A 13270-nucleotide genomic window follows, 5' to 3' on the forward strand; every position below is an offset into this window, starting at 1 on the left:
GGCCTGCTTTCGGGGTCCAGCTGTGTGGCAGGGGCTCCATCCTTGGCCTGTGAAGCTGGAGCTACTGAGGTCACAGGAAGATTAGATTTGGATGGGCCAGACACTCCCAGAATCACCTGGATGGATGGCCCAGGGGGGTGGGAGGTGCACCTGCTGATCCTCCTCCCTATGGGTGCTTAAGGGCACCTGGCTGAACTCCTTGAGGAGAAGGGGTAGCTGGAGTGAGATTGGGCAGCCCCGCACCCTCCTTGTGTACACACTGTTGGAGGCCAACTATGGTGTCGGTGATGGAGTTCAGACAGCGCAGCAGTGCAGGGGCGACATCTTGGACCAAGGTCTACATGGCGGCCGCCATCCTACCCGTGTTGACCTCAGTGCGGTGGCATGCCGGCGCTATCACCTCAGCCTAAAGGCGGACGGACTCCTCCATTGTGCCCTGCAATCTGAGGAGTGCAGCAGGCATCTCTTCCTGATGTTCCCTAGCTTGCCTTTGCAGCTCCAGCAACTGTGACGTGACCAAGTCCAGAGGCTCCTTATTTGACTTGGACTCAGCAAATTTCTGGCTGAAAATTTCTTCCAAGTGCTGGACACCTCGGAAGCCCTGCCACCGCCTGCTGTGGATCAGAAAGTGTGATGTGCTCACTAGATTGTGATCCCAAGGCTACTCTAAAGCTAGGTCGCATGAGGGTGTGTGTCTCAACACTGATGGAGGGTGTGGGTGAGTGCTGTGACAGGCCTTCAAGGAGGGTGTCTTCAGATTCCTTTTCAGAGATTTCTTTGGGGCTTGATTGGAGGCCCTGCATCATGGACTCCATTGGCTGTTTGGCAGATGTGCCTGTGAAAGCAAGGAGAGATAATTAGTGCATGGCATTGGCCTATGAAACAAGACACATCACTCACAGCATGGTTGTCTGATGGATGTTGCACTACTAGATCCTCACTCGGTAGAGTACTGCCGACATTACCCTCAGCACAGGAACGGTCCAGATCCTCACTGGCCAGCTGGATGGCTCTGTTTTCAAAGTCCGTGAGGACCTTGATTTCTCTCCAGCTTGTGCCAGCTTGTCCTGCATAAATAGAGATGGAGAGAGTGTAAGCAGGATGCCTGCCAGGCCAGATGATAAGTATTACTGGCGTGTGTGGGTGGTGAGTGGTCCCATGGACGGGATGAGGACAATGAAGGTGTGTATGAGAGAGTGAATGGTGATGTCCCTTGAACTGGCAGTGAGTGAGGACCCTGTGGATGAATATGGGTTTGTGAATGTGTGTGAATTGAGAGTGAAGAGAAGAGTGACTTACCCTGGCAGAAGGGAGGAGATCATTCACCCTCTTGTGGCACTGGGTGGCTGTCCTCTTTTGCAGGGCATTGGCACTGACCACCGCTGCCACTGCCTCTCAAGTTGGATTAGTGAGGATGCTGTCCATCCTGCGTCCAAAGCGGTGTTAGAGGACGTGAGGGCAGGCCTCCACTACATCCAAAACGTGCTCAACGGACACGCCATTGAACCTTGGGGCTGTAGTCTTTTTGCCTTTCAGGGTCAAATCTTCTTTGCAGCAGTCATGGGCTGGAAGCATTGAGAGATATGCTCGCAACTGGACTTCAAATATGGTGCCATTTGTGATGAAGCAGCAAGGTGCCTTGGAAATGACGTGCTTCCCGGGAATGCATAATTAATACGACAGGCTTGGGACGGTATGGCGTGAAAAGCCGCCATTGCGGCCCATGGGTATTACCGCACTTAGTGCAAATCTGGGATGACTCCGCCCTTGGTTTTGGGGATCCAAAGTTAAATGATTTGAGTAAATCGCACTATAGTCTCACTGAGTAATTCACACCAATTAAGCACACCCATAATCAAAAAAAAATCACATTCATAATCAAACACAAACACATTACATAAAATAATTATATAATAATTATAATTTAGGAAGATCTCAGTGAAGTACTTCAAATAGGATTACTGTACAATGTATCCAGAAAAGAGGCCGAGTGGTCTAACAGGCTTCAGTTGAATGGCAATTTCACCTTCCACTCCAGGAGGAACCACATTGTGATTCTCATCAATAATCTGAAAGAAGAATAACAAGAATTCTAAACATGTGCAAATGGCAGCAGAAATACCATTTCTAAGGCTCTCAATAAAATAATTTAAGGTTGACCCTCAGTAGGCCTGCTTTTTGGATCAGATTTGCTGTAAAAAAGTCATAGCAACTTCCAAAGCCATGTCGGCTACCAGTGAATCAGAAACCTGGTATCTGGCTTTTATCCTTTAACAATTATTATTAATCTTGTCGTCCGTGCTTCAAATCCCATGAGAGACCCCAATCTTATGTTACAGAACTAGATGGGAGGAGTGCGCAGTTAATTCAAACCTCACTTATCCACAGGTTGTAACAATAGTTTAAATGTTTAATTCGCCCATAAAATTGGACAATTGTTTACCTTTGATATTGTTATTCCCAGCATAAAAAGAGTCTAACCAGGATTTTTTAGTAAACAACAAAAATTAATTTATTATTGAACAAACTTCTTTTTAAAACAAGTTAATAAACTGGTTAACATACAAGTTGTAGTTTAGAAGCGAAACAATTTTCCTCTTTTTAAAAAAAACAGATATTCAAACTCCCATATACTCACACACAAACACAAAACAGGACAAAGCAAACACAGGTCCCTGCAGAGGCTGGAGGATGGGAATGTTTCTTTTAAAAGGATAAAATTTAAAGAGATCTCGGCGTTTTTGATCTAACAGAATTCTGGTCACAATAGATCTGAAAGTTCCTTCAGATGGATTTTTTGGGTGAAACTGTCCTTGATGACTCTTATTTATCACAACATTGAAGATGTTCAAAAAAACAGATGAGTTATCCTGACGAGATGTTTCTGAGGAAGGTTTAACATAAAGGTACGGCAGAGAGCGGGAAAGAAAGAGTCTTTTTCTTGCAGCTTGCATCTAAGGCAAACACACACTCACCCTGAGAGTTTTAGAGACCAGGATGTTACATACGAACGTATGAAATAGGAGCAGAAATAGCCCATTCGGCCCCTCAAGCCTGCTCCATCATTCAATAAAGTCATGGTTGATCAGTTTGTGTTTTGAATTCCACATTCCCATCTACTCCCAATAACTTTTGATTCCTTTTCCTAACAAGAATCTATCTAAATCTGCCTTAAAAATATTCAATGACCCCGCTTCCACTGCCTTCGGAGGCAGAGAGTTCTAAACTTGCACAACCCTCTGAGAGGAAAAATTTCTCCTCATCACTGTCCTAAAAGGGCAATCCCTAATTTTAAAACAGTGCCCCCTAGTTCTGGACTCACCCATCAGGGGAAATATCCTTTCCATGTCCACCTTGTCAATACTGTTCAGGATTTTATATACTTCAATCAAATCACACTTCACTCTTCTAAACTCCAGCCTGCCCAGTCTGCCTAACCTTCCCTCATAAGACCGCTCATTCCAGGTATCAATCTAGTAAACCTCCTCTGAACTACCTCCAAGGCATTTACATCCTTTCTTAAATAAGAAAATCAAAACAGCACACAATATTTGTGATGTGGTTTCACCAATGCCCTGTGTAACTGAAGCATAACATCATTACTTTTATGATCGATTCCTCTTGTAATAAAGGATAACATTCCATTGGTCTTCTTCATTAGTTGTTGTACCAGCATACTAACCTTTTGTGACTCATGCACTAGAATATCTAGATCCCTCTGCACCTCGGAATTCTGCAGCAGTTTTCCGTTTAAGTAATACTCTGCTTTTTTATTCTTCCTGCCAAGATGAACAACTTCACATTTTCCTACATTATACTCCATCTGCCAGATTTTTGCCCACTCACTCGACCTATCTATATCCATCTGCAACCTCCATATGTTCTCTTCACAATATACTTTTCTACCTATCTTTGTATCATCTGCAAAATTAGCTACCATGCTTTCACCCCACCCCTGTCATCTAAGTCATTGATATAAATTATAAAAAGTTGAGGCCCCAGCACAGACCCCTGCAGGACTCCATTCATTTCATCCTGCTAATCAGAAAAAGACCCATTTATGCATACTCTCTGTTTTCTGCCAGCCAGCCAATCTTCTGTGCATGCTAACATGTTACCGCCTATACCATGAGCTTTTATTTTCCTCAATAACCTTTGATATGGCACCTGTGTCTTCTGGAAATTCAAGTATAGCACATCTACAGGCTCCCCTTTATCCACAGTGCATGTTACTCCTTCAAAGAGCTCCAATAAATTGGTTGAACATGATTTCCTTTTCACAAAACCATGCTGACTCTTCCCGATTACCTTGAGTTTCTCTAAGTGCCTAGCTATGATCTCTTTAATGATTGATTCTAACACCTTCCCCACTACAGACGTCAAGCTAACTGACCTATTGTTTCCTCTTTTCTGCCTCCCTCCCTTCTTGAATAGAGGGGTTATATTTGCTACTTTCCAGTCTGATGGGACCTTCCCAGAATCTAGCGAATTTTGCAAAATTAACACCAACGCATCTACTATCTCATTAGTCACCTCTTTTAAGACCTTAGGATGGAGTCCATCAGGACCTGGAGACTTGTCAGCCCACAGCTCCATCAGTTTGCTCAGTACTGCTTCCCTAGTGGTTGTAATTTCACCAAGTTCCCCCCACCTCCTGATTTACAGTTATTACTTGAATGTTTTTGTAACCTTTATAGTGAAGACAGAAGCAAAATACTTGTTCATTTCACCTGCCATTTTCTTATCATCTACTTTTAACTCCCCATTTTCACTCTCTAGAGGACCAACACTCACCTTACTTACTCTTTTCCTTTTTAAATACCTGTCGAAACCTTTGCTGTCCGTTTTTACATTTCTAGCTGGCTTCCTCTCTTACTCTAATTTCTTTCTCCTGATTAACTTTTTAGTCATTCTCTGCTGTTCTTTAAATTCTGTCCAATCATCTGACCTGCCACTCATCTTTATGCAGTTATATGCTTTTTCCTTAAGTTTGATGCTTTCCTCAACTTCTTTAGTTAGCCACGAAGGATGGTGCTCCTCTTAGGGTTTTTATTTACAATAGGAATATACTTATTCCGAGTATGGAAGAATATCCAAAATTCAATGTCCTTCAATTTTTTTGAAAAATGAGTTCCTCACATGAGCTAAAACTGTTTCTAGGGGCAGAAAGGGTCAGTAGCCAGAGAACACAGATTTAAGATGATTGGCAAAAGAACCAGAGGCTACATGAGGAATTGATTTTGTTGTTGTGATCTGGAATACACTGCCCAAAAGAGTTTTATAGTTATACCCTGTAATTCCTGTGAAACACAACAGATAATTTGTGCAACAAGCATTGAAAAAAAATTACTGCAGCTCAGGATTTGCATCTTTTGGCAATTTTAAAGACATCAAACAGATAGTGCTCACCTGTACATTAAATGCTGGAACTGGCTTCCCCATTGAACCGGGTTTAATTTTCATGCCTTTGAATGTTGCACAGATCAAGGTCTAGATGTTAATTATGGAACAGAACAAAAACAATTATAATCACAATGCTTGAGAGTCCAAAGCAACATAAAGTACAAGCAAGAATAAAATATACTCCACGTTAACCAATGCAAAGGAACGCTACTTCAGTTGTCAGTGGTGGACTGGTGGCTATAGATCCCAAGAAACTGCTCTCCTTGTTGATTTTGTTCCAAAAATCAGCATAAGTGTCTGCAGATCTGTAATCACACCAATCACAGCTTATGATTTGTGCAAAGCTTCCAGTGTGCTGTGGATGTGTTTGCACAGTCCCACAGCATAAGATTACCTATAAATTGATGCTAAACTGGCAGCCTTACTCAGAAATCATAAGAGTGGCAGGTGAAAAAAATTGAAAAACATCATTTGCTTTGTGAGAAAATGCAAAGTATGAAATATATAAATTCAAAATATTTTCTATGTTGCAGAGGCACTGATTCCATTCACATAAAAACTTGGGAGCTGGCCTGTATTGCCTTCCAGTTGGGAGCAAATTCATTTTAATTTTGTAATGTAGTGTAACATACTGTAATGACTGCAATTTCCAAATGTTGCTGCAAGGTTCCTAAAGTGTGTTTAGACCCCTATGACTATATCTGCATTCTTCTAGTGATGTTTTCTCAAACAATGCTGATAATAAAGAACTTTAACAGTCGGGTTGCCAGTTCAACGATGGCTACAAACCTATGGGTGAATAGGTTATTAGCTGCATTTCACTTTGATAAACTTCATAACTTGCATCTTTATGTTACAGCCTACTTCTTTCAATCCTATCATTTTGTAGAAATTAATCAATTTAATTGAAACAGGACAAAAATGTCAAAAACATTGACATAATGGGTAGCTTGAGTCAAATTTGAAGTAGACAGTAAATGTGTTTGCACAACCTACTCAGCTTTGCAACTTCATTATAATATACGGAACAATGTGGCTGATATCATTAAATGACTGTAATATCCCATCAACTCCCTTCTTGGCAATAATAAGTTGTACCATTAGCACATAATGTTTACATTTTCAAAAATATATTGTCAGACTTATGCCACAAATACATTTTTTTAAACTTTGTATTTGGTGTCATGACGATGGAAAATTTTAAATGAGTGAGATCTACCTATAACTTCACCAGCTAACCAAAAACAGATTGAACTATTTAAAGATGACCTGTCTTTTTTTTCAAAATTACAAGAAAAGACACTGATCAAAGATGTCTATCACCAGTCACCCAGTGTCTGGTACTGTAAGTAGAGTACTTTTCTGAGAAGTTCCTATATGGATTGCACTGCACACCTGCCCTGATATGTTGCATGGAATTTCACACCTGTGGGGTGTCAAGGTCTACTTCAAAACAGGGACTGTTGAAAAGAATCCATTAAAAATGCAAAGTGCTGGACTTTAATCAACTGTAATTCTGTCAAGACAATGGGAACTGCTAACCAGCAAAATACACCCAACAGACACTCAAAACTTCCTGTGGAGGGCAAAATAACCCCATCTCCTGTTGGTTTATACTATCTTGAAATGTGGCAAAAGTTTCTTAGATGAAAGATCAAAAATGTGATTACTTGTTCTTCAACAATAACTACAAAACATGTTAATCAAATTCCTTTTGTGGAATATATAGAAAGGAGGTTTAAGAACTGGTTTTGCTAAACCTGACAGAGAGAAATCGTGGAAGTTATCTGGAAAAAACTGCTGAAGGGAGCTGTAAGGAATCTCTCTTTCTCTCATAAGAATCAAAACTCTAGACTCTTAACAGTCTAAAAATCATTTACAGAGATGTCCATCGGAATGAACTTCGGGAGAAACCCATCGATTTCTGGGAAACGAATCACAGAATTAAGAAGGAAGGTACAAGAGCAGGGAGGTTATGATGAACTTATATAAGACACTGGTTAGACCTCAGCTAGAGTATTGTGTACAGTTCTGAGCGTCACACCATAAGAAGGATGTGAACGCATTGGAGAGAGTGCAGGAGAGGTTTACGAGAATAGTTCCAGGGATGAGACACTTCAGTTATGAGGAAAGATTGTAGAAGTTGGGACTGTTTTCCTTGGAGTGGAGAAGGCTGAGAGGAGACTAGATAGAAGTTTTCAAAATCATGAGGGGTCTGGACAGAATAGATAGGGAGAAATAGTTCCCACTCATAAATGGATCGAGAACCAGAGGGCAGTTTTAAAATGTTTTGCAAAAGAAGCAATTACGAGGTGAGAAAAAACTTTTTCACACAGTGAATAGTTAGGGTTTGGAATGCACTGCCTGGAAGTGTGGTGGAGGCAGGTTCAATTGAGGCATTCAAGAGGGCATTGGATGATTATATAAATAGAACCAATGTGCAGGGTTATGGGGAGAAAGCAGGAGATTGGCACTAAGTTAAAATGCTCAGAGAGCCGGTGCAGACATGAATGGCCAAATGGCCTCCTTTCACACTGTAACAATTCTGTGATTCTGTGAAGGAAATTGTCTCCAGGAAAGTGCAGTTACCTGAAATTCAATTCAACTCCAGAATTTTAAAGGAAACAAGCTAATGTCAAATAGCTGCAACATTCAACAATCTACACCTCAAGGACAAGCAAAGGACTTAATTGTATATTCTCTTAACTTTTATTTGAACTCTGACTTTTATTACTTCTGAAACGTGTGTGTGTGTGTGTGTGTGTACGTGTCATTGCATCTTTTATTATTCTTTCCTGGGTTTAGTAACTAATCATCTTACTTTTTCTTTGACTAAAGAAAACCTGGTTTGATTGCCTCCTGATTAAAAAGTAAATACATTTGGATCGGAAAAGAAATTTACGGGGAAAAGAAATTAATAAAAAAATGTTTGTGTGACCAACCCAGGGGCTGAATAAAGGGGAGCCAGTTGACTCCTCCTCACCCGGTTGTAATGTTGGCACTTTAGTAAGATTTCCATCCATAGTCTTCCTACAGGGAATTTTCACAGGAGGTGCACAATGATTGCAGTTGATGGTCACATAATTTAAAAAGTTCAACAGATTTTCCTTAAATGAATCTTTAGAGGGCATGGACATTAAGGTTTGTGGAAGATTGATCCAGTCGTTAATTGTTCTTGGGAGGAAGACGGAGTTAACTAAGGAAGCACGTTGGGGTGTGTGAAGTTGGAGATGTCGGTTATGAACTCTTTGAGCTCGGTCATTTTGGGCTATATGTACCACTTAGAAATATTTAATTGTTCATTCAAAATTTTATAGAGGCATGTCAATCTATGGGCATTTCTTCTGTTCTGGAGATTGTGCTTGCCAAGTGATGTGACCAACTGGGAAACAGTAGGATCTCATGGGCTGAATTTTCCGTTTGGCCGGTGGGGGGTGGGGGGGGGGGGTGGTGGGGTGTGTGTGTGTGGACCCAATCACCGCCCGTGATCAGGTTTGGGCTGCCATTTTATGCAGGCGGGCCAATTAAGGCCTGCCCAGGGTAATGCTCAACTCCCAGGCATCGCGGGAGTGGGCGGGCGGCGCTGGGAGTGCATTGTCTGTCGGGTCTAATGGTGACCCGGCAGCCTGTTTATCAGAAGCCTTTGCAAGGCTGCTCATAATGTCAAGTGGAAGGGTTACCAGAGGCCTTCTGGTGAGCAGGCCAGTACAGAGGGTAGGCCAATGGAGCAGGTGAGGCTAGAGAGTAGGGCAGCGGGACAGGCCGGGCTGGAGGGTAGGGCGGGGGGCTTGTGTGCCCCTCATTTCTTGGATGACTGCCTTGCTGCCCTCCTCGAGGAGGTGGTAGCACGGTGGGAGGTACTGGTTCCCCAGGATGGGAGGAGGAGGCCCCCCCCACATGACAAAATGTGCCTGGGAGGAGGTGGTGGAGGTGGTGAGCTCCCGCGATGTGGTGCAGCGCACCAGGATCCAGTGTCGCAAGCATTTCAACGGCTTGTTGCGCTCTGGCAGGATGAGTACCATGTCGGCATTGGCCATGTAACCCAGCAGGTCGGCTTATCCCCTGCTGCCGCCCCCCACCACCCCAAGTCTGAGTGTAAGGGCTGCATTGAATCATTGACGGCATTTGTCCTTTGCTGGTCAGGCAAGCAGATACTGCCCATGCTGAGGTCAGCCTTAGAGGGTGATGAAGAGATGTGTATTGCCTCCGCAGCATGTGTTACACTGAGTCCCACATGACTGGTTTGGGGACAATCTGGAGGAGCTGCACCTAGGCACTGTGTTTGAACTCCAGGACATGTCCAAGTCAGGGTCATCATGCTGGGAGGGGAGCTTCAAGGTGGCATGGCAATGAACCATCTGCTGTGCTCTGTGCTCCATGTGCTTGCGCCTCCTTGCTATGGAAGGATATATTGTGTGGTGCCTAATGTGGTGTAGACAGCATGTGTTCAAGGGGACTGTGGAGAGAGGGTTGGGGAGCAGGCCTAGTACCTTTGTGTGAGTGTTCAGCAGCAATGGGGTGAGGAGGCTGTGGAGCCCTGATATGTCCCACTCTGGTTGGGGTGGGCCGTGCGCGAAGAGAGTCCATGTGCAATTTTCATGAATCAATGCTTGTCATTCATTTTCAGGAGAAGGATGCTCATAACGCGGCAGAGCATGCGAGGACTGGCAGCGGCCAAGCACAGATCGCCATTCTTAGCCGCTTCGAGCAGGAGGCCCTGGATCTGGAGAGGTGCCATGCGCCAAGATCCACTGGTGTCGGTGAGGCTGGGGTGCCACAGCCTGGTATTTATGCCCAACAGTGAGATCAGCATTGTTCTCCCAACAGCCATAGCACTGCTGAATATTAATTGATTTAATTTTGCAACATGGCTTGACCATTGGTGATCCACTGTCCTTGTTCTTCCTTTCAGTATCATCGGAGAGGGGCCGGGAGGAGGAGCAGCAGAGGCCCCCTCTCACACCTGAGGGCCCTGAAGTCTCACCAGCATCACACCATTTCTGCGAGGCAGGCACCAGCGCAGATACAAACACCTTGGTGGGAATTTGAACATCAGCTAGTATCCTGGAGTACAGTGGTGAGGGCACTTCACAGTCGCTGGAGGAGCTGGCAGAGACAGAGAGTGCCCATGGCGCTAGCAGTCAGAGGAATGCAAGGGACAAGGCACATGCTCAGTCGGTGCCTGATGGTGTGTCTCTGGAGTCATCCGCAATGCAGCAGGTGTAGGAAATGCGGCCGGTTGTGCGGGAGCATCTGGGGGAGGGACATGAGGCTATGCTTGGCTTGGTCTCCGTGGTGGAGGAGTCTATGCGGACGATCGCTGAAGCAATGAGCCACGTGTCCGAGCGCAATGCGTCCTCCATGGAGAGAGTGGTGACTCTCGTGGAGAGGCTACTCCAGGAGACCCGTCAGGACTTCCTGGGGATGCACTCTGACCAGCAAGCACTCACATTGGCATTGACCTCAGCTTGTCAGTGCCAGTGTGGGAGATGGCTTGGGCATCAACTTTCCCAGCTCGGTGCCCATCCATCCACGGTAAGCAGGGAGGTCCAAAGCGACCTCATGTCGGTGCAGCAGCTGCTTGGCGTCTCTGCGGGCACCTCTCAGGACACTCTGGATGAGGGCAGCAGCTCCTCTGCCCCTCTCCCAGTGACCGTAGCATCCAGTGGGGGAAAATTCAACCCCATGAGTAATTGTTTGTGACGAAACAAGTAGAATGGCATTAAACTTTGTCAAGGAGAATAATGTTTTTAGCAGTACATGGGTCCCAAGTATCTACATTTCCGCTAACTGTGGTCCACCCAATGTCTGGTACAGCATTTCCTTTAATGTAGTTGAATGATGATGGAGGTTCCGTTTCATGAACCCAAGCATTTCAAATGCCTTGGAGGCTGTGTATTGGCTTTGAACATTCCACTTTAAATTATTCTGGATGAGGATTCCTAAGCAATGCGTTCTTTGGTAACTCAAGGGCGAATCATGCATTGTGTAGTTGGGTACTGGTGGACATCCAGTATTGTTGAGTCACATGATCGTTACATTACTCTGCATTGAATTTCATTCCCCACATATTGGCCCATTTGGAGGGATTAGTTAGATCTTCCTGAAGGCTAACCTCATTTGCTGCTTCAGTAAGGGCTCTATGGACTAGGCAGTAATCTGCTAAGTGTCTGATCTGGTTTGATATTCCATCCTGGATGTCATTTATGAAGAAGACAAAAAATGTGGGTCCAGCACGGTACCTTGGGCATGCTGTGTAAGGCTGGTTTCCAATTTGAGACTTCCCTATTCACTGTGACTCTTTGTTGCTGTTTGGTAAGAAATATTCTTAATATTGCTTTATATTTCCTCGGCTCCATATGATCTAGTTTGTCCAGTAGCTTTGCATATGGTACATGGTCAAAAGCTTTGGAAAAATCTAAAATAGCTAAATCTGTAGACGTGGTTTTTAACATTACAACTAAATGTGTTCTTCTTTTTGTTTAAAATTTTACTCCTACATAACTGATTTTCTGAACACTATATTCTCTTACTGAACTAGTTGCTAGCGTCATAAAGGTGTGGGCTGATCAAACCAACATTGAATCAAATGGACTAAAGGTATGGTTACGATTGATTTTAAGATTCTACTTGTCTTCTGTTATAACTCTGGTGGGAGATTAGCAGAAAAAACTGCTGTAAAAGGAGTTATGGCAGGAAACCAGGAAAATTTTACAGACACTATTTCAGGAATATAATTTGGATGAAAGAAATCTGAACAATGCCATATAAAATGTTTCACTGGTACATATGTCAAAAGCGTATTGCACAAATACTGGAACACCTGTCATTTAATAGGCCATATATCAGCAATGGTTGAGCAATAAATACTCTTGTCACAAATATAGTTGACTCTACTTTTAAATATCAAGGGGGTGATTTTCTCCCCAGGCAGAATGCAGCTCAATATTAACAGGTTGCGAGCTTCGGCTGCCAATTTCTTGGAGTCAGACTCATTCAAGTAATTGTGGCAGGCTTCTGTCAGCACTCTTGCCTGTGCTGTAGAGCTATTTTCAGGGGAGAGAGGGAAACTGTTGTGGAACATCACAGGCACTTGCTGCAGTACATGACTAGCTGCCTCCAGGCAGCTGAAGAGAAGTCAGGTTTTTTTTTAAGTTTGGCTTGGTGGGCAAGGAAAAGGGTCAGGCAATAGAAGCAGTTGAACAGATGGTCTCCATCCTAATGACAAAGAACCCCATGGGTTTTTCGCACTTTTTGAAAGTGAAGGTGGAAGGAGCAAGAGTGAGGGGTTGAAGGAGATGGTTGGTAGTGGAGAAAAGAAGCTCAAAGTTATCTTCGCTCTATTTCCTAAGGTTCAAGATTTGCCTTCCTAGGTTACATGACTCTCTCCTTCATTACAAAGCTAGCTGGTTTCTTTCTTTGCCATTAAAGAAAACCTGTTACTCAAGTTTAAAGCACTTACAGTCTCGGTCTGGCCATATCCTTCATATATGTCTAAGCCTGTCTGTTCTTTCCATTTCTCCATCACCTCGGGGTTAAGGGGCTCACCAGCACTCACACAGTGCTGGAGGCTTTTGATTCTGTAACTAAATTAAAAGAAATTAAGTGAGGTCACGAGTATTCGGGAGAGTTTACAATATCAATCTCATTGTTTGCTTAGTTAAATTATCAATATATCATGAATAGGAACTAGAATGAAAAATATTGGCTCAAATCTTCTGGTATGCGGATCATCAGAGATTTGTGTAAGTTGTGAAATTTGCGCCAGGACACCACGCAAGTCCCAGTTGAAATTTCTCAAAAATGTCAGGTCGCAGAAATCTTCATGGGCAGCATTGATGCTGACTGGGAGATCAGGGCCCAATTG

The 13270-nt window shown here is 43.6% G+C and overlaps 1 protein-coding gene across 2 annotated transcripts in view; it reads right to left on the minus strand.

Annotated features, from left to right (window-relative positions):
• The window catches only part of LOC144690977 (acyl-coenzyme A synthetase ACSM3, mitochondrial-like), a 129784-nt gene that overhangs the window by 82342 nt on the left and 34172 nt on the right, over positions 1-13270 (minus strand). For both annotated transcript variants that reach the window (XM_078558919.1, XM_078558918.1), the window contains exons 8-10: positions 12866-12989; positions 5410-5490; positions 1968-2069 (exon numbers count right to left, since the gene is read on the minus strand). In XM_078558919.1, coding sequence (XP_078415045.1) covers positions 1968-2069; positions 5410-5490; positions 12866-12989 — 307 coding nt within the window. The remainder of the gene's footprint in view (positions 1-1967; positions 2070-5409; positions 5491-12865; positions 12990-13270) is intronic.

The sequence above is a fragment of the Cetorhinus maximus genome, chromosome 15 (genome assembly GCF_964194155.1).
Source record: "Cetorhinus maximus chromosome 15, sCetMax3.hap1.1, whole genome shotgun sequence".
NCBI classification, from domain to species: Eukaryota; Metazoa; Chordata; class Chondrichthyes; order Lamniformes; family Cetorhinidae; genus Cetorhinus; species Cetorhinus maximus.